At 40.7% G+C, this 21,131-nt stretch overlaps 1 protein-coding gene across 3 annotated transcripts in view; it reads right to left on the bottom strand.

Moving 5' to 3' along the window:
- zdhhc8b (zDHHC palmitoyltransferase 8b) overlaps positions 1-21,131 on the bottom strand; it is an 81,737-nt gene that overhangs the window by 59,899 nt on the left and 707 nt on the right. For 2 of the 3 annotated variants that reach the window (XM_028033147.1, XM_028033146.1), the window contains exons 2-3: positions 20,324-20,390; positions 18,674-19,075 (exon numbers count right to left, since the gene is read on the bottom strand). In XM_028033147.1, the coding sequence (XP_027888948.1) occupies positions 18,674-18,777 (104 nt within the window). In that variant the 5' untranslated portion in view covers positions 18,778-19,075; positions 20,324-20,390. Of the gene's footprint in view, positions 1-18,673; positions 19,076-20,323; positions 20,391-21,131 lie in introns of those variants that run through there. The other variant, XM_028033145.1, reaches the window with a different exon arrangement.

Genomic DNA, 21,131 nt, shown 5'->3' with positions numbered 1-21,131 from the left:
TTCATCTATAAGTGCAAGTCAAGGTTCTGTTAAAAGCTTATAAGCAGGCAATATCTTACCTCCAGCAAACAGTAGATGCAGTAGTAGCTTTCACATTTTCATTTAGCATAAATTTGCATTATTTGGTCCCAGATGCTACAGCTAATATTCAGAAACCAACTTCAATGTCAAAGACCTCAGTCGTTTCGGTGAACGATATTAAGTGGGCCTCAAAACTGCTGTCATGTTTGCATTGGGTGGTTGTTTGCATAGAAGCAGGTGATTAGTTACACAGGAAATGGAAGTAAGAGGCTGTGCGCCACCAATGATCTTCCTGTGCGAAACAGAGAACGGAGGTACAAAGGACAAAACATCTTTTGGTCAGAGGAACCGTCTAACACAAAATGAATGTGGTAAGAAAACGAAACCGTCTTAAGCGGCTAGCAGTGGATGTGTTTCACATAGGAAGGTAATTGGAGGTGCACCGCCTCCACCATCCACTTCCTGCGTATGTAATAATTTTGTGTAAATAACCACACGGAGTAAAAGTGATTAAGATTTATGGTTTTATAAAGCAGTGCTGGCATAAATAGCTATGATGTATTTTTGGTTGGAGTTGGTGTTAGTGTTAATGTAACTCTAAGTTAAATCTGCATAATTACAAACATGTTATTTCTGCCACGGTTGATGCTACTGTTGCTAGCTTTTACTTGACTGTATCACTTGCATACTATTTGTACTTATATATTGGTTTTGCAAACTTTCAGAAACTCTTTTTTATCACACGTTGATATCATTTCTTATTTGTTTCTGTAGCTTTACCTCTATTGCTCCTGAATATCATTTGGTTGCAACCTATAAATGAACAACTTTTCACTGCCTAGTAAAAAATTTAACTTTTTTTAGGGCATGTTTTCATCTTATCTCACTTTCTGCTCTTTAGCTGAGAAGGTAAAAGAAAGTTAGTCAGAGTAAAATGTGACAACCCTCTCTGGGGAAGACCTGATATGAGCTAATAACATTTTGCACACATTCTCAGGGGAAACTTCTCAATTTGCATCACACCGGATTATAGAAACCAGAAACATCAAGACTTGCCAGAAAATAAGCTCCACCGCCCTGAACGATACCATTAACATGAAGCGAGAAAGATTGCGCGTGGCGAGGCTACGCCCACAGGAGGATCTTTAATCTTCCTCAGGGAGAAGACAAAAACAAGTGCATTTCCTCAACCTAAGCAGAACACATTTGACATACGGTGTTTGGAGCTGCTGCATAGACACCCAAAGCCTAAATGTCAATCCTCTGCACTGTCCCAAGGCTGGCTTTAAGATCATGAAGATTTTAGGCAGGTCACAGCCCTAAAGTAGGAGCAAAATATAAAGTGACACAAGCTGACATGTTACAAAACTCAGGGTGAAGGAGGATGAATGAATTAAGGAGCATAGCAGGTGGTAAGCTTGATAGTGTAAATAAATAGCAGTGAAACTAGTTGATATTCAATGGTTATTCTCCCCGAAGTTCAGCGACGCTAAACACAAGAACGCTAGTGGGAATCATGCAAAAGGGCTACATTAGTTCTGCTGCATTATTGAAATTACGTGAGCAAAGTGGAAGTGGGCTGTTTCAGCCGAGAGTGAAACTAAGCTGACTTGACCTCTAAAACAACTTCCATAAATTTATCAAAGGCAAAGTAGAAATCAGACTAGTCGTTTGACATGTCTGAAGTAAAAACTGACGGCAGGTTTATGTCTTGACGTAATGCTCGTGCCTTTAGCCCCCACAGCGACACTCGTATCAGCAGGAACAACAATTAACAGTTTAAAGGATCAGCCAGTATTTGGCCAGGAGCCTAATAGCTCCACGGCAGTTTAATAAGGACTTTAGCGGTCGCTCTTTGTGGCACAAGCAACTGGGACGGTGAGACATCCTTGAACAAAATCTGCGGTTCGCTTCAGTTTTCGACAAAAGGCCTTAGGCTGCTGACCATATTAGGTTGAACCAGGTCACTGAATTAGATCACAAACTCTGGTCGGATTAAGACTCCGACTAAGAACCTAATTTGGAGTAAAGTGGCTCTCAGCACGAGACCTAATGACTTGTTTAAGGTTGCCATCTCATTTGGCCTGTTGCTATAAAGAGTTTTACTGAAAAGGGCAGACAGAAAGTTCTGAGCTCTGTAAGAAAAAAAGTAAAAACAATTGTAGAGTGTGCTCATCCTGAAACAGAGTGAAGCTTCTGCTCTGGGGCAGGTTCGACGCCTAACTCCAACTCCACAACATGACTATTGCTACAGCGAAGACTCGTCAACAACTAGTAGCTAGAATGACGGGAGAATAGGTTTGAACAACTTAGAAGGATTTTGTGAATTATACATGTAAGACTTTCACATACTCAGACATACTGTGCGCAGCCTATTGTGCTAGCCGTGTGGACTCTGCATGCCGTTGAGATTTCATAGTCAAGGATACCAATTTCCTTCATTTCTCGTGGCGATTTCCTTCATTTTCCACTTAGCTTGACACGGTGCCTCATCCTCACTCAATGTCTGAGCTAGTTCCTAGCATATTTTGTATTCTCTGAAAGTCCTAAGGCAAACGACTTAAACTCCAATTGTACTTGTATTTCAGGCCCACTAAGCTAATGCAATACTATCTTCCACAGACATAACCAGGACATGCTAGCCTTGAACTAGACTTTATCAAGCTAATGACTCACGGTCAAAATAAATCTTACCTTGTCAGAAAGTGTTTGGCCTAGCTGCTAAAAGCTACTTCAGTGCTATGAGTCGGTGGCTGCGCATGCTAACCATGCTAACCATGCTAAACATGCTGAACATTGTCATCCCTTTCCCTTGTGGACTTTTTATAAATTCAGTTTTACAATGTTATAAATAAATGGTTCATCTATTAAGAGTGGGAAATGAAGAACACTAGAATCTCCTGAAGAAAAAGAGAAAAACAAAACTAAGACATCCTCTTCCCAGGAAAGATAAGACACGATGATGTCAAGGAAACTACATTCCACAGTGTTTGCTGAAATCTTCCAGATGGCCCGGTTATCATGACTGATTTCTAAAAAGGTGTTTTAGCTTACAGATTCAAATTTGAGCCCCGTATCCTGGGCTTTCAAAGACAGAACTAGAACTTTAGCAATATCTATCAGTCTTGTTTCTGTCAGAGATGTGGTGAAAAAACACCTTCCATTTGAATGAGGTATTTCTCAACAGTTTAATGAAATGTTACAGCTGCACATAAGCAAAAAGTGACTACAGGAATCTAGATGGCAACCTGATTCCGGATTGGGCCAGACTGCACTCAGACTTTTCGAAACCACGCCTGTAGATTCAAACTGTGGAAGAAATATTTACTACTTTAAAATCTTTTTAACCTTCAGTGGTTATTATTGAAAGTTTAGACTGCCTTATTTCAGAGGTTCAAACCTTTTCAATCACTTCAGCTAATAATCAGACTTCCAAGTACTATGACATTGACAGAGCCTTTCTAACAACAGTTCAACAGGACTTAGAGCAAGAAAAATAAGGTCATGTATTACAGACTACATGCTTAGTTTAAGGACGCGGTTGGACTATGCAGTCCGTTTTTAATCTGAAGTCAAAAGTTACAAGTTCCAGGTTGTAAAAATGAACAAAGCCATCTGTGTGAGGTTTTATTTCCCAGCAGGAAAGTTGGAAATTTCTCAGCCGCTTACACCTTCAAATGCAATATGGTCCTTATTTGCCTTATAAAGACCGCTCTGAGTAACATTAAAGGCAGCCCGGTTCCCACCGGCGTTACTCGTGCCATAATTGCCGGGCTCTAACTAGTGGTGGTCTAACATTTTTAGCACACCCAGTTAACACATTCAAATAAAACCAACAAAGCATACAACCTCATCCTTTCCAAACACAATGAGATCCAAAACAAAGTTGAAGGACGACAAAGTAAGCTTCAATCTTCAGCTCAAATGTATGAGTGTGGAACAGACGCTTGATCTTCAACTTCTTGGAAAGATCTGCTAATATAGTATAGTATAGTATAGTATAGTATAGTATAGTATAGTATAGGCTGCGGGATAAGGTCACCTTTAAAAACCTAAAAGGGAACAAGCCAAAGCTACGGAGGTAAGACTGACTGGAGCCCCCCTGGATTCATGACTTCAAAGAGTCAGCTTGTATTTATAGGGTGTCACTCTATACACACACGTTTGATGGATATGGTAGATCTACATCAGCTTAGAATGAAAGCTAAATGTATTGAGATATTTTTGTTACATAAACTTGTATTACTTATTTTACACTCATTGTGTAGTGTAAAATCAGTGTATCAGTGCTAATACGATGCCATTTTAATCGTCTTTTCTCTTTACCAGCATTCCTCAGCAGCCAGTTATTAATACACGGCTGCTTTGTTCTGGGTTGGAAGTGTAGAGCTGTTTAAAGATATATATATAAAACATTTTGTCATGTGCGTGTATGTGCGTGTGTGTTAGAAGAAACAACCTCAGTATGAGTGATGAGGGTGAGCTGTGGAGTGGAAAACCAGTAAACGGAGTTGAAAATGTTAAGTCTGCGACACATTACCTGTGGATTTAAAACAACCTAAAACATGCCGCCTTATTATAGACATTTAATTTGGATTTTAAACGCAAAAACCTGATGGCAGAAGCTACAAGATGTACTTATGAATTCGACGTCAAAAACGGGTAATATCATATGTTGTGCAACAGGAAAAAACGTATTATTGTGATTGGAAAGATCCTCCAAACTTCATCCGAAGTGCCGAAATCGACTCTCATTGACATAATGACATGATAAAAATAGCGTAATCTTGTTCGCATCCGGCTCTGTGGGATTTGTCAGAAACCCGTAGCCGTCTTTTACGCAGAAATGCACTCAGACAGCAGTTTTGATTTTTTTTTTGCTTTGATATTTCTTTGGCCATGCATCCACAGAAAATAGGAAACTGGATCAGTTCCGTTCTTCCTCCGCACAAATGGTCCAACAAAAACATTTTCAAATCACAAGAGTTTGAAACATCTAGACCAAAAGACCAATGGATATTAGTTTATAGTATTTAATGTCACTTTCATTGTCACAAAAATAAATACTACAAAATGTAGTGATAAAATGTCTGGTTTATGTCTCCCATTGTAATACTCAAATTTGGACAAATGCATTTTAAGAAATCTGCCACAATTTTACTAATTAAAAATTCAATATCTATTTCATGTAGGCAAAGGGAAGGCTTTAGGTGCTCAACCTCTCACATTGAGCCAGGCTGGCATCAACTAACTCACTCTCTCTTTGGTTATCTAGCAACAACCTGTTGAGTAAGGTGAGCAGCAGCAGTTTAAGTTTACGCCACCGTGCCTCATAACTGCTTAAATAAAATAAAAAAATACTGTGGCGTGAAAACTGTGGCTAAAACAGGAAAGATCACGCCATCTGGCACTATTTGAAATATTTAACACACACAAAAAAAACAACTAATCAATCATTTTTTATATCGTTATCTGAAACACTTATATCGTGATACGTTTCTCAGCCAGATCGTCCAGCCCTATGTGTGTCTCGAAATAAGTCAGATCCCTCCTAATGTCAAGAGTGTCCCGTCTTTCTCTGCGTCCCACAGAAGGACACGGCTATTCCCCTCGTAAGCCCCCAAAGCCTCGTCTCTATAGCCTCCTTGATCTGTTAAGAGGGCCACTCCGGCTGAGAGTGTTAAGACTCGGAGCTCTGTTTCTCCTTATTACCAGTCGCAGTCTCCCTCTGGCAAAACAACACGAGGAACAGGGTGGAGAGACCCGAGGAGGGAGAGGCTGCAGGTCTAAATTAATCCCACATGTTCCCCAGGAGGGAACTCTGCAGACGGCCAGGACTCGCTCGGCCAGTGGGAGGGCGGCGGAGCGCAACCAAACTCTGAGAGCTCTTTGGTGCACTTTCCCGCACTTTTCGCCCACACACTGCTGCGCACTCAACCCACGTGGATCTATTTAGCTCAACTATGGCATCGCAAGGCACAATTGATTTTTTTTGGCAAGCGCCGGAGATCCAGAAATTCACTGCTCTGCGAAATGGGTTTAAGATGACTTTGACCAAAAACGACAACCAGAACCAGCAGTGACAAAGGAAATCAGCGTAAATGCCCCCCACCCAAAAAAAAAAAGCTTTTGATCAGGAACCAAGCTTCCACACCTCCACCGTGTTTTTTCCGAGACGTGTGTAAAATTTCCTCAAAGCACAATTCGCAGCTTGGAATAAAGAAAAGCTAATTACACAAAAAAAAAAGCTCAATTCACTATTAAATGTGCTGGAAAAATATCAAGCTCAGGCCATGAAGCACATAAATTACATTCTTAGTCACCCGCTGCTTCAGATTAGGATGTTCTTGATTTGATTCATTTTTGAACAAATCGTGATAATCACCGAACAATGATCTCAGCCTGTTCACATTTTGGAAATTCTCATCACGCCGAGCAAAAAAAAAAAAAAGACATCACTCACCAACCCGGCCTCGCTTGCTGCTGACCGCATGTACTCGTAATTGAAACAAATCGGCGTTACAAGCCACTAAATGTGCTCAGAAAGTCTAAAGAATGATGCAACATGTGTGTTTAGCGAGGAGCGCTGCCAGAGGCCTGGCTCCGGGACGCAGAGACAGAGGGCCGTGGACGAGGATCAATCAGCATTATCTTAACCTGGTTGTCGACTGGTGACAGGCAGACTGAGAAGGAATGAGATTAAAAGAGCTGCCCTTCTATTCTTCAGGATCTGTTTGACTCGATAACACTGACGGTCGCACACTGTTTTCACTGCATGAATGCTCTGCCAGCATGTCAGAGTCAAGTTTATTTGTGCAGCCCCGTTTCCAAAACAGGGCAATTCAAAGTGCTTTACAAGATAAAGACACGACACAATAAGCAATCAAAGACCCTGAAACGTTGATACAGCAACAGCAGATCTTTAATGTATTTTTGTGTTAAGCTGTTCAGTGATTTATAAACTAACATCCCTATTTTAAAGTCTATTCTCTGAGCTACAGGGTATCAGTGTAGGGACTGTAGAACTGGTGTGATGTGCTCCATCTTCCTGGTTTTACTGAGAACACAAACAGCAGCGTTCTGGATCAGCTGCAGCTGGACGATTGATTTTTTTTTTTTATTTCAATATTCAATATTTCTTTATTTAATCAAGTAAACCCCGTTGAGATCTAGATCTCATGTTTTAGTCCTGTGAGGACTTTGTTGCAGTAAACAACACATGGATGAGTTTGTCTACATCTTGTTGGGACGTTAGTCCTCTAATCACAGAAATGCTCTTCAGGTGATAGAAGACCGGCTTTGTAACTGTGTTTATGTGTCTCTAGAAATTCAAGGCTGAGTAAATCGCTACACCCAGATTTTGGGCCTTTTTTCTAGTTTCTAGGTGTTATAGCTGAAGCACTTGATTGTCCAAAAATAAGTACCTCATTTTTGCTTCTATTTAGTTGAAGAAAGTTCTGGCATTTCCAAGCATTGATTTATCCTAAGCATCCGTCCAGTTCTTGAATGGGTTCATAGTCCCCTTACATCATTGTAATGTGTGTATTATCTGTGTAGCTATTATAACTAGAATAATTTGTAGTAATACAAACTAGTGTGAGCCATGTAGATATTAAATAAGAGGAGCCGGAGATGGAGTCCCTGGGGTATCCCACATATGACCTTTATCTGCCTGATGAAAAGTTACCTATTGACATGAGGAAGACCCTGTTTTTTTAGGTAAGATTCAAACCAGTCAAATACTGTACCAGACCGTCCAATCCAGCTCTCCAGTCGCTTTAATGACATGTCACAGTCAACAGTACCGAATGCAGCACTAAGGTCCAAAAGTACCAGTACTGTGGTTCTTCCACAGTTTGCAACCTGCTGATCAGCTGTGCAAACTTGCATGAAGGGTTCATGTGTGTGGGTGTGTGTGTTTTACCCTTGTTAATATACTGTAACACACACATAAACACCACCACCCTCAACCAGAACCACTTCTAACTTTACCTTGAGGGCACAGAACAGCTGGACGTGCCTACGCTGCCAGACCAGGGTGGCATGTCGGAGATCATGGAGGACAGGACATATGTGGGACTTAGACTCTGAATCAATGCAGCTTAATGCGGTAAATTTATATACTGCCAGTGAACAACACATGCCACCTAAAGGTGCTTTTCGTAGACTGACTGAGGTTAAGTCCATACAGAGAAATATATAATCAAAACAATTCAGTCATATGAAAATATTCCAAGTGGTACCTATTTCTAATACAAAGCAGCCCAGATGTTTTAACAATAGATAGAAGAAAGGTCAAAGACATTGAGGAGATCTTCGCTTCTTATAAAGCTACTGCGGTTTCTAAGTGTCACTGCATTTATTTTTAAAAATCTACGCTAAAGTGTGTAACATCATGTAAATGCTTTTCATTTAGGAATTTACTCTTTATTTAGAGAGCCACTTGAGCCGGTCTGTCTAACTGTCAGGTGGTGCCTGATGATTTATATTCCAAGGTGCCACATTTATCTTATTCATCCATGACCATTATTACATAATAATCTAGGATTGCTCCGACAGGTCATCCCTGAGTTACAGCGACATGTAAAATTCAACAAACCATTGCTATGGCTTCTTTACCATGACTTTTACCCAGATCATTCACCGGCTGACTATCATAGGCCTGATGAGTGAGTGAGGATAGTACTTTGTACTTGGTTCTATCAAATCTACTTAAAAAAAGAAGAAAAAAAACATGCTGGGATTTGGTTGCTGGCCAATATAAAATCCTCTTGCAGCTGTGAAACAAGGTACTGAGGACTAAAAGCAGAGCATGTTGAAGTGAACGTGCAGGATAGAATCAAACAGAAGTTTAGAGGAATTTCTATCTTTAATATCATCTGTTACTACTTGTGTGAGTAAACGAATCCAAAAGTCAATGACTTGATTCACTGATGGTCATTTAAAAGAGAAATATGATATTTTCGTAGCATACAGTGCTGTGCAAAGTCATCCTTGAACTTTTTGTCTGTTATGACATCAAGCCTGAGGGTATGAATATAATATTTTTGCCATGTGTGGTAGACCAACACAAAAAAAAACATAATTGTGAAGCAGAAAGACAATTATGGTGGAAATGATCTGAAATCGTGTTTGTAGTTTGCCACATGCAATGTAGGGATGAAAGAAGATTCTCTAGTCAGATTCAAAACAATTTAAAAAAGATTTTTTCTGACTAACATCACCCTGGACACACTCAGTCCCTCTGGAACATGGTAGTTAAAGAATCATGCTGTGGGGATGCTGCCAGAAAGAGAAGATCTTGTCAGACGAAAAGATAGTATTCAGGGCAGTCCTGAATGAAAATCTGTCAAGAGGTTGCAAAAGACTTGAGGTTGGGTCAGAAGGTCATCTTTCAGCTGGATGATGACCCTAAACATGCAGCCTGATCATCTGAGGATGTGTGGGAAGACTTGAGAAGTGACGCTCACACACACACACACTCCATCCAATCTATCCAAGCTTGATACTGCTTCGCAGATCAATGATCTATTTCGTATACCGAGGAGGTACGCAATCATTGGAATCAACTGTTAGAGTAGAGACATCTAAAACATGAAAGACAGTGAGTCTTGATGATCAGATAACCACTGCTGTCAAGGGACCAGACATTTCAGTCTCCAGATGTGCAGGGTTAGGGTGAGGATGCTCTGGCCACAAAGAAATCCCCTCACACCACTTTTCTTCAAAGTACTCTGAAGTTTGCGATTGCAATGGGACAAAAAAAACCAACATTTTAGGGGCTGTGAATACTTTTGCAAAGCGGTGTATATCACTATGTAGCTGCTGCAGCGGAGTAAAGCTGCAGAAGCAGAGACAAAGGTCAACTTCACTAAAATTACAGGGCGGAAATGTGCCTTGTGGTGAGCCACACAACCCACAATTAGAGTGAAAATTAACAATAAACCGCTGCAGACTGAAGATCTACCATTAACTGCCATTAGGAGTGCAATGTTAAACAACAAGCCTTCAGCCTATGGTTACACTGTCTTCCTTTTGTGAATGAAGACCTATTTCTTCTGTTATGGCAGCCCGGTCCTGGTGACACAGTGCTGCAGCGCTGCTGTCAACCTCCGGGCTCCTCACTCCAGGCAGCTGACGAATGAGGACCTGCAGAGGATATTACATCCTTATCTAATCTGTCAAAGCTAGCCCTCTCTGCTACAACCTTCTGTTGGTCTTATCTACAGTTAATAAGCTACATGAGCTATCTCAGCAAATCTGTGAACTGCACTGCATGGGTATTATGAATGATCCAAAATGCCCATGAATGTGTTGTCCAAAATTGTGTCTCGGATAAAAGATGAGACCAGGATTGCCACAAATCTTCCACAACCAAGAGACCGAAACCCTAATGTGTGTGTGTGTGTGTGGCTCTAACAATGTTTTGAGGAATACCTTATACACCTGATACATTAGGACAGGGGGAAGTTGAATACTGATCTAGAACTCTCATGGTAAAATTTTGTGTGTTCTTGCAGATAGCTACCTGCTCTTTGCAGATAAGATCCAGCGGTGGGTTTATTTTCTGTCTAATTCAGTGTTGGGGTCGATGAATTCAGAAGAGGCACAAGATCAGAGCTGATTGGCGACTAATAATTTATATGATAGTCGAGCGACTTTTGATAGATTTTGGCATAGATTTTGCAGCATTTGCAAGTAGTTCAAACCGCATGTTTGACCCTGGTGAGGCCCAGGCCATGAAGTTGAAGCAACGACAGTGATTGCCTTAAAAACTTGACGTTATGAATTTGGCTGTAGTTCTGCTTGCCTTCCGTACATACCTTCGTAAAATGAGCAGATGCGGTGTTCTGCCTATACTGGCGTAAATGTTTGAGTGACGTGTATGTACAGTGGCACTGCAACTGGTGGGATTGGGATTGTTACCATCGGATTAACACTGACAGGTTGGGAAATCCATCCCATGTTTTCCTGTGCGCCTCAAATGTTTTACTGTAAAAAGTACAGTAAATCGCCTACCTTTTGAAGGAGGAATCTCTGTAACCGCACTAATAAAGAATGAATACGAGAAATACAAGTACACACGTCAAACGTAACTCTGACCACTTGCGATGTCATCAGAGAAATGTGCATTACTATAAGACAAATTTGATCTGGACTACATAATAAAATAGCGAAACTAATAGAAGCACTCATCATGACATGTTGTTCTATGCTATATCAAAGAGTTTGGTTGACTTTACAGAGAAGACTGGGTAGTAGCTTTAATTATTCCTGGGCACTGGCATTACATCCAGAGGCTGTAATGATAAATGATACATGATAAATCTTCCTATTGGAGTCAACTGTTAACAAATGACAACAAAATAAACTCAAATCAGCAATCCCCGTCATGGGAGCAGTATTTAAAGCAGGCTAAGACGTTCTGGCTCCCACCAGGCTGGGCTTAAAACAGGATTAGCTAACGCAACAATTCATTTGACTGCAGACAAACGCAAAGAAACAATGTCCCACAGGACGGACACCACAGCTAAGGACCGGAGCAGCAATAATTACAAAGCTTGTACCCCTTTGGCAAAAAAAAAAAAAAAAGACGATAGAGGCAGATTAGGATCAATAAACAACAGAAACAAAATCCATTACATTTTCAATTATTGTCCCCCTTCAAAACAATCTGCACTCTGTAGCCAGAAGAGACACTTTGAACTGAGAAAAAGAAAGGGCTCTTATTTGGTGAATGAAAATGACCCTTTGACGGCAGCTCGACATCTCCGCACTGGTCTGTTCTCTCTTAACCAACATGCCAGGAAATACCTTTCAAAAATCTCTACAGCAGCCCCCGAGATTGGAGGACAAAACGCGAAACAACAGGCCGAGATGGATGTGAATGACGTCTGATTCGCTGGCTCTGCAGTGAAAAGGAGGAAACAGCTGCGGAAGGTGAAGATTAGATTCCTGACGGGGGCCTGTTCCCGCGCACAGCTCGGCTCTGCTCCTCTCAGGCCGGTGGCTCTACGGTCGGCTCTCGGACCTGCCGCCACCCTCCCTCATAACTCACCTCTGCACAGCACAAAGCATAAAAAAAAATATTAAAAAAACCCCGCTGAACACTAGCCCTGTCCAGATGATCTACTGATTGTTTCCACACACCGCCTTGCGGACTTTAAAATGTGTAGCGTGAGGCTTGGCAGCACAGGCCAAGCTGGCAGGTTGGTTTCCTGGATAATTTATCCATGTGACATAAAGGCAGGGATTAAGCCATTGTGAGGAATCGCTAAAACGTTTTGAGGGGGGGGATAAAAAAGCTTATTTACTGCAAGAATGGTCATTTGGAGCGAATTTAGACACAGAGACTTTGAATGTCTGCATAAGATGGCGATGAGGTTGAAATCATCGTCTTTGTTGTGATCAAGCTGTGCTAATGTGCAAAGACTACAGTAGCTCTCATTCTCTGTTTACCATTTGACACCAATTAGCCAGCTGGCAACACTGGGATTCAATCTACTATGAAGTGCCTTCCCATGTAACAACTACTAACCTGCATGTATTTTATTTATTTTTGTAAGTAGAGCACAGTACTGAAGAAGATTACATATGTTCATTTTTTTTTTCTTTTACAAATGAATAAAAAAATTAAGCAAGACTTTTTTTTTTTGTTTAGCTTAACACACCACCTGTATGGTGGGAGACAGCGGCTGCAACATGCTGAGGGGGTGCGATTCGAGGTGGGTCAAGTGTCATTTTTATTTATTTTTTTCCACAAATGAAAAAATTTCTAAGTTACAGTTTTGTTTTTGTTTAGGTTAACACACGATCCGCTTGGTGAGAAACTGTGGTTGCAGCGTCGTGCTGCGTGGACGCAATTCCAGCTTGGCCGAATTCAAAGAACATGCATGCTAACTAAGCGCACAGAAGTAGCCTTTGTCGCCCCTGGTTTCAAAAATTCACGTGGACCTGCAGCAAAGTCACAGGCAAAATGGAAGCGTGCAGATTTACACAACTATAAAAAAATATATAAAAAAGAAACGGTACAAAATGGGGCAAAGTTACAACATATGAAAAAAATACTCAGATTAAAAGAAGTGTGCAATTGAGTAGCAGGGTATACCCCAGTGTATGATAAGCCTGGCAGGCCGCCAGACCTTACTTATGCCCCTACCAGGCTAAGCATTGCTTATTTTGTAAAGTTGTTTTTTTTTATTAAATCTTTGCATTTTTAAGACTTTATTGTTGGTTTTCAGGAATTAATCTTCCAATCTTTTAATAACACATAATTATCGTGTGTGATATTTTCACATTTTCCATCAACTGTAAAAAAAAATTAACTCAAAAACACAACGGGCCGCTGGATGAATGACTGCCCTAGTGCCCAACCACCGGGCTTAGCAAATTTTCTGGGGGACACCTTGGAATAATGTTATTAAAAAAAAAGAACAATATATTGTTTACAGAACAATGGAGCTGGCAGCATCATGCTGTGGGGATGCTGGTTAGAGCTGATGGGAAGAAATACGGAAGGCAAAATAATCCCAGAAAAATCTCTAACGAAGTCTGCCGAAGCCTTAAGGCAGAGACAGAAGTTCTGAATTACCTTCCACCTCACAATTATGCACTGCTTTGTGAAGGACAATCACATCCAGTCCAAGTAATTATGTCAACGTTTGTGGTGGAAAAAGCCCTCGGGATACAAATACTTAGGCAAGGTGTTGTTCTTAAACGAAAGTATATGCTTGCATGTCTCGGTGTCCTCTGTCCATGCGTACACGACGGACTAGTGCGTCTAAACTTTGGTCATGTGATATGCTATACTCCTGGCTTTGCCCTGGACTTTTACTATTTTGGTTCAGAGAACTTAGATAAAGGCATGCCGCTTTCAAGCTCGCGCTGTAATTGCGGAGCTTTCTGCTCCTGCAGGAGACGAGGCCTGACTGGGTTCACTGTAATGGCCGCCGTGTGACATAAAGGAACCCTCCTGGTTGTTTGCTGCTAGAAACACTGGGTCTTTTTATACCAGCAGATGAAAGAGCAAACTAGTGGTGGTCTTAATCCTGAACCTGCAACCATCTGCTCCAGGATGCATCTTTAAAACGCCGAACCCAACCAGACAAAGAATAATGATCCTACAAGGAGCAAATGCTTACTAGCTAGAGTGGCTCCTATGGGCGATTAAACGAAGGATACATTCGTTTTTTATAAAGACTTGTACAACAAACCATTTGTTTATGCAAAGCCACGAGCAGCACACCAAGGAGCGCATGTTTTTTTCTTCTTTTTTTTTTTAAAGACAGTCCCGCCTGGAAGCAAAGCATGAAAACAACATATGCTTCCTTCAGCCTCATCCACTGAACTGAGAACAGAAGCACTCAGGGAGCAGCTGAGGCTTTTTCTGGGTTTTACAGTCTCGGTGATCGTCTTGGTGGGACGAATCACGAACATGCTGCGTGTCAGCTTCCCTGGCGCCAGGAATCCCAAACAGCAGTTTCACTTCTCCTGAATACAGATGTAACCGAAAGAAGCTGTAAGAGCCAAATGATTGAAATAAGCAATTACTGATGTGACAGGAGCACAAGGCTTTGACACTTAGGTAGTGGGTGTGTCGAGGTGGGCGTGACTGTCATTAAGGTATGAATGGGAGCCATACTGGCGCGTTGGCTTTGTATGTATGAGGAAGCGGGTGTGCCGGGGTGGTCATAATTTCTATTGATGATAGGTGTGCAGTAAACTAACGGTGTTGTAGAGGGCTGCACTGGGTTAACTCTGGGAATTTCAAACTGTCCGACGCGTGCTATACAGTAATGCCGTTTATTGTTTGCACCATTGTAAGGTTTAGCCTGGTCAGTATGTGTCGGTCCTTGTAAAGTCTGAAGTATGGCAGTCAAAGTGGAATAAATTGACGATTGCAACAACAAAGAAGCGGCCTGGAGTGTATCGAAGCACGCGTCGGACAGTTTGAAATTCTCCGAGATAACCCAGTGCAGCCCTCTACAACACCGTTAGTTTACTGCACATCTAGAAGCCGAGACGTTTCCAGAATCCCTTTAGGCTACGCAGCAGATGTAGAGTAGAACAGGATGTGGATTTCATTGATAACCTGACGGGTTTTCTCTGCAGGCAGAAATATATAGGAGCCAGATAATTCAGACCGACGGCATCACTCGCTTAGCGTCCCGCTCACATCGTTGACCTCCACATTACTCAGGTGGAGGAGTGTGCAAAGGCCTAGCAACTGTGTGACCCACATTGACAATGTAAAAGGTGTTTCAAATTTAGTTTGACCCCAGTGATGGTTTACGATCTGGGTGATATGGGTGGTAGACCAGGGTGTTCTTCCGTTAAGGGGTGGAACTTAATTAACTTGTTTTTTTGGGGGGGGTGGGGGGGTTGTTCCATCAAGTTTTCTACAACTTATTTGCATGTCCAGTCCATAGAAATTTGCCTTGGTCCTCCCCATGTGTTCTGCATAGTGTATGAAAATATATATTGGTGGAAGTTGATGACACCTAGCTAGCTACGGTGCTAAGCTAAATGCTTATTTTAAGGAATCTGGAATCTTCATGATCTTAATATCAAATTCTAAAAGCAAAACAAAAAAATCTTGGACTGGACTATTTCACACTAAACATTGATTGTTCAAAACACAATTTGAGATTGATGATGTCTACATTTTAAAAATAAATATAGAAAAAAACACAAAAATCCCAAAATATGAACTTGTCAAACAAAGAAAAAAAAACAAAGTAAACTGAGCACTGATTATTTGAAACACACCTTTGAAAATAGATTCCAATTGAACCTTTCTTCTATCTACAACATATCTACAATATCTTCTATCTTTCTACCTGCAGTAACTCTTTGAAGAATTTGAATAAGAGTTACAACACCATTTAATTTCCCTTTGGGATCAATAAAGTATTCTGAATTTAACTGAATTTGAATTGAATTCCCTTCACTGTTGTAACTCTAACTCTCTTGTAAACACTCTAGACGAGTCGGTGGTGATAATATCCCTAATATAAACTGGATATATTGAAAGCTGCAGCAGTTCAAGCTTACATGATCATCTCAATATGAAACATATCACTGCAGACGTCGCCACTGGAGCGAATTGTAGCTACAACAGTCCTGGTACAGGTTCAGAGGTCACTATGACTGCTGAAGTTAATATGTAATCCATATGTTGTTATTGATACGTAAGTCCATCGAAATGCATTTGAATTGGTTACAGCACTATTTGTGCCACTGGTTTAACGATAGACCCAGAGGTGGGGACTCGAGTCACATGACTTGGACTCGAGTCAGACTCGAGTCGTTAAAATCACGACTTGAGACTTGACTTGAAAAAATGCTCAAAGACTCGGACTTGACTTTGACTTTCATGCCATTGACTTGGGACTTGACTCGACTTGAAGCTGTTTACTTGAAAAGACTTGATATTTTTTACTCAAAGTCTTAAAATTTAAAACACATTATTTATAAAGTGGCATCATTAATTAATTTCACTCATTCCGTATCAATATGCGCAGACCGTCACTATGGTTTTCCTCTCTCCTTATGTATGTATGTGTACGTAGCTGCAGCACAACCAATCAAATTAACAGGATTTGGACGTTTAAAAAAACGCGGCTAAGCTGCAGAGCTCAGGGAACGAAATACGAAATAACCGCTCGAATATGCTTCCGCGAGTAATTTCTTTTGGCTACGTAGGTTATGAACTTTCGACTAAAAACCGAACTGCAACTTGTAAAACATGCAAGAAGAGAATATCGGATGGAGATGCCACGACGTCCAACTTTGTCCGGCATTTGAAGCTTCACAAAGATCGGTAGGTGGCGCTTTTCTTTTGCTGTAAGATAGCTGACTTTAGCTAACTTCGTGTTAGCATGTGTACTCCGGGTTAAATTGGTGATTATTTACCATAAATCCGGTCCTTCAAATGCCTCCACAAATAATGTGCACCGTGTTAGTTCAGGAAGCCGGTGGATAGTGAGCGGGGCTCCGGAACAGAAAGCAGATTCTGGACCTGAACACAGGGAACAGAGTCTCTCTGTCCCATCATGATGATGAGCCGGGTCTAGTATCATCTAAGGATGGTTGGTGTATTTGAAGACATCTACGTTGGGAAATTATATTGACAATATATTGTTTTGACAGGTCAGAGAAAAGAGGAAAAAACTGCTGTTATGGTTCTTTGTATTGTGCTGTGGAAATGTCAGCATTTTCCTCTTTTTTTATTGAATATCAAGTTTAACAGAACTGGGCAATAAAGTGGTCCAATTTAAAAAGGTTTTTTATACTTTGTGTTCAGCTACACATGTTCTATCATTTGAGATAAATACATATTTTAAAACGAACAAATGGTCTATTATTTGAATTTTTTGTATAATTGCAAATTATAAAAATAAAATAAAATAAAAACGACTCGAAATGACTTGAAATTAAAGGTTCCTGACTTGAGACTTGACTCGACTTTTGCCTGTCTTTACTTGAGACTTGACTCGGACTTGAGGACAAAGACTTGAGACTTACTTGAGACTTGCAACACAGTGACTTGGTCACACCTCTGGATAGACCTTAGATCCAGCTAACGGTGGATTCACAGTTCAGTATTTGGGTTTTTCTTTTTTTTCTTCTTCTGTGGAACAAAACTCTAAATTATTTGTGGAAAACACGTCTGTTTGCGGACTTTTCCGTGGAGCACATTTAAAACATTGGAAAGAAAATGCAGCTTGGGAAGCTAAAACAACTGGGTGCTATGCTACTTGACATGCTACTGGCTGGCATTTGCAAAAGCAACCGATCCAGGAGTGTCGTTCATTTTCCTCGACACTAAATGGCTGTACCCCCAAGAGCAAAAATAAGCAAGACTGTCAATTTTAGCTCCTGCGGTAGTGCTAAGACAGTTTCCATTGTGTGTATTAATGTATTATTAAGGTATATTTGGTGTTTGACCTACGGAAACGGGAAGTTATAAGCGAAATACTTGCGGGCATCTCAAGTATTTGTGGACGTTAGTTATTTGCAGGTGGCCGCTAGTTAACCTCCGCTAATGCAGCCGAAAAACTTTCCCTATCTGTTACATGAACAGCAGCCTTGTTAACATTCCAGCTTTTTCCAATCGGTACTCCCACTTCCTTGGCCGCTCTAGCTGTGGAAATCTATTTTTGAGGGAGGGCCAGCTTACCCGAGGCCCCATTCGCGTCAGGATCGCCCCTGCAGACACCGACTTTGACCAAACACCTCAACTCCCAGGAGGACGCTGTAACTGAAACAAATTCAAATGTCTGCTAAACGCCCCGCACTGACGGGAATTATACGAAGTTACAGGAAAAGAGCCTTTTGCATGTGTCATGGGAAGTTTCCCTGGAAAGCATCCGAGCTTCATAATCTCTCCAGAGCTGCACTGATAAAGGCACTAAAGCTGCTTCTCGCATCACGATTGCAGATCTGCTGCTACCGTCAGCCGGTAAAGATGTTCTCCCTTATCGCCACTTCTCTAACACCTCAGCGGCTCGATCCAGCCGCTCGAACTTGCAGCCATAATGGTCCCAGGGGCGCACACAGATTTTGGGGTGGGAGGGGGTGAAAAAAAAAAATCTAGACACGCACAGATTGAGTAAACATAATTTTAAAAAAAGGAGCGGTGCAAACTTACGTGAAAACAAAAAATAAAGTGGTCGATCCCACCAGGAGCGTGGCAGCAGTGGACACCGGGATGTATTTGGTGGGTTTAAATCTCTTTCCAGCGCTGTTGGGCATTCTGTATTCTCCACATTACTCAATTATTTATTCCGGTCGGAGGCGCATGTAGAAAAAAAAAAAAGAAAGCGTCCAGCGTGCAGCGGGGTGTGAGTATGTGCGGGGAGCCCTTTCTATGGCTGTGAATGGCACAAGCGGTCCGTCTCTGCTCGGTGGTTGAAGCCGCATAGGTCCAAGACGTTAATAAGCAGCAAAACGCGGAGCTCTGCGAGAGCCTGGAAATCCCACCCTTTCCAATCCAGCCCACTGCTGAGGTCACCGAGCCGCTCGAAAAGGTGGAGCTTCGCTTGGAAAAAACCTGAAAGCGTCAGAACATGTTTGGAGAAATTGTTTTATTGGGTTTTTACACTCTTTTTTCCTCCACCAAGGTCTTAGTATAATATTGCCTTCTTTTACAAGCAACTATAACCGCCTCCTGCCCACAACTCAATTCATACTGACATGATTTTCCCATCAGATTTCTTAAAATCTGTTATTTAGCTTATAAACGTTATTTGGTCTCTCTACTAAGGCTGAGCTACGGTGGCCGACAGGTGCAAATGCGCAGCAAAAGAGAAAACATGCAAACAAAAAAAAACACGCGCACAAATTAAATGCGGCAAGCAAAAAGCGAACAAAATGCAGCAAACAAAAAAGAAAACACCCCCGAATGAAATGCCGCAAACAAAAAGAGAGACGCAAACAAAAAAAGAAGACACCCCCGAATGAAATGCAGCAAACAAAAAAGAAAACACCCCCGAATGAAATGCAGCAAACAAAAAAGAAAACACCCCCGAATGAAATGCAGCAAACAAAAAAGAAGACACCCCCGAATGAAATGCAGCAAACAAAAAGTGTTGAAAACGGAAGTGCTCCAGACCACTAGGGGGAGTCAAAGAAAATCGAGACCGAGCCCAGAACGGTATGACTGACACAAAGTCTATCACGCTACCCATAAATTATTCTGTTATTCTATAACATTATAAAAGACGGCGTATCTTTTTATAATATAAGTACGTATAGTATTTATACGTACTAAATATAGTTATATAGTACGTATAACTATATTTCTGAAAAGAAATATAGTTATACGTACCTTTACTTTCAAATTTCTTTCTCTGAATCTTGCATCTGGTCCCATAGAAATGAATACTATTTTCTTTGACTCCCCCTAGTGGTCTGGAGCACTTCCGTTTTCAACACTTTTTGTTTGCTGCATTTCATTCGGGGGTGTTTTCTTTTTTGTTTGCGTCTCACTTTTTGTTTGCTGCATTTCATTCGGGGGTGTTTTCTTTTTTGTTTGCGTCTCACTTTTTGTTTGCTGCATTTCATTCGGGGGTGTCTTCTTTTTTGTTTGCGTCTCTCTTTTTGTTTGCTGCATTTTATTCGCTTTTTGCTTGCCGCATTTAATTTATGCGCGTGTTTTTTGTTTGTTTGCATGTTTTCTCTTTTGCTGCGCATTTGCACCTGTCGGCCACCGTACTGAGCCAGCTTGATGTTGCCCCATTTTGCAGTTTATACAAACTTTCAATGTTGTCTTCCACTCATTCATTTTGTGGGTACGCACCATTTGTAACCCGGGGAGACGCCGGCAGGCGTGGTCTCTGCACATCATTACCAACGATGTATCAAAGCTGGAAATTATTAGAATAAATCTGGGATCAGAATCATCAACTTAATACATTTATTCAATAGAATATGTAATTGTTGATCTCTTTTTGATAACATTTTATAGAACCCTTATTCAAGTTTCCACAAAAAATCCTAGAATTCCACCAACATTAATAATAAAAAACGTAATAAAGCAAGACAATAAAAGAGAAATGTTTATTATGTAAGAATTTGTTTCAGCTAAAAAGTTTAAAATTTGCTTGACAACACTTAGAAATGTTTTAGAATTAGTTTTATGAATTTCTCCTTTTTTGTTAAAAACATTTTTTTTTTAAATCTGAGTTTAGTCAGACACATTTTTGACTTCTCAAGCTTAGAAATGTATTTTGTCAAACAAAAAAATGTATTTGTCAAAAATTATTTTTAAAAGGTTTGAGTTGTTTTAGTATGTTTACTTTATTTTTCAAACTGAAAAAATTTTTGAACAAAAGAAAATTCCAATAAATTTGTCTGTTTTTCGAGCAGATTTATGCTATTTTATGCTTTATTCTCCTCAAAAATTTCAGAGTTTTGTCGAGCAGATTTTGTACTTTTAAACCTGAAAATGTATTTCTCAAAGAAATATTTTTGTAACAAGCAAATTTTTGACTTCTCAAACTGAAATTCTTCTTTTCAAAGATTTATTTTCCTGATACCTGAATTTTGTTTTCAACTTCTAAAACATACTAATTTTTTTGCTCAACTAATGTTTTTCCAAAGAAGAA

Source organism: Xiphophorus couchianus, chromosome 12 (genome assembly GCF_001444195.1).
Source record: "Xiphophorus couchianus chromosome 12, X_couchianus-1.0, whole genome shotgun sequence".
In the NCBI taxonomy this organism is placed as follows: domain Eukaryota; kingdom Metazoa; phylum Chordata; class Actinopteri; order Cyprinodontiformes; family Poeciliidae; genus Xiphophorus; species Xiphophorus couchianus.
The sequence above is the reverse complement of the archived record's forward strand: the minus strand, read 5'-3'. Positions and strand labels throughout refer to the sequence as shown.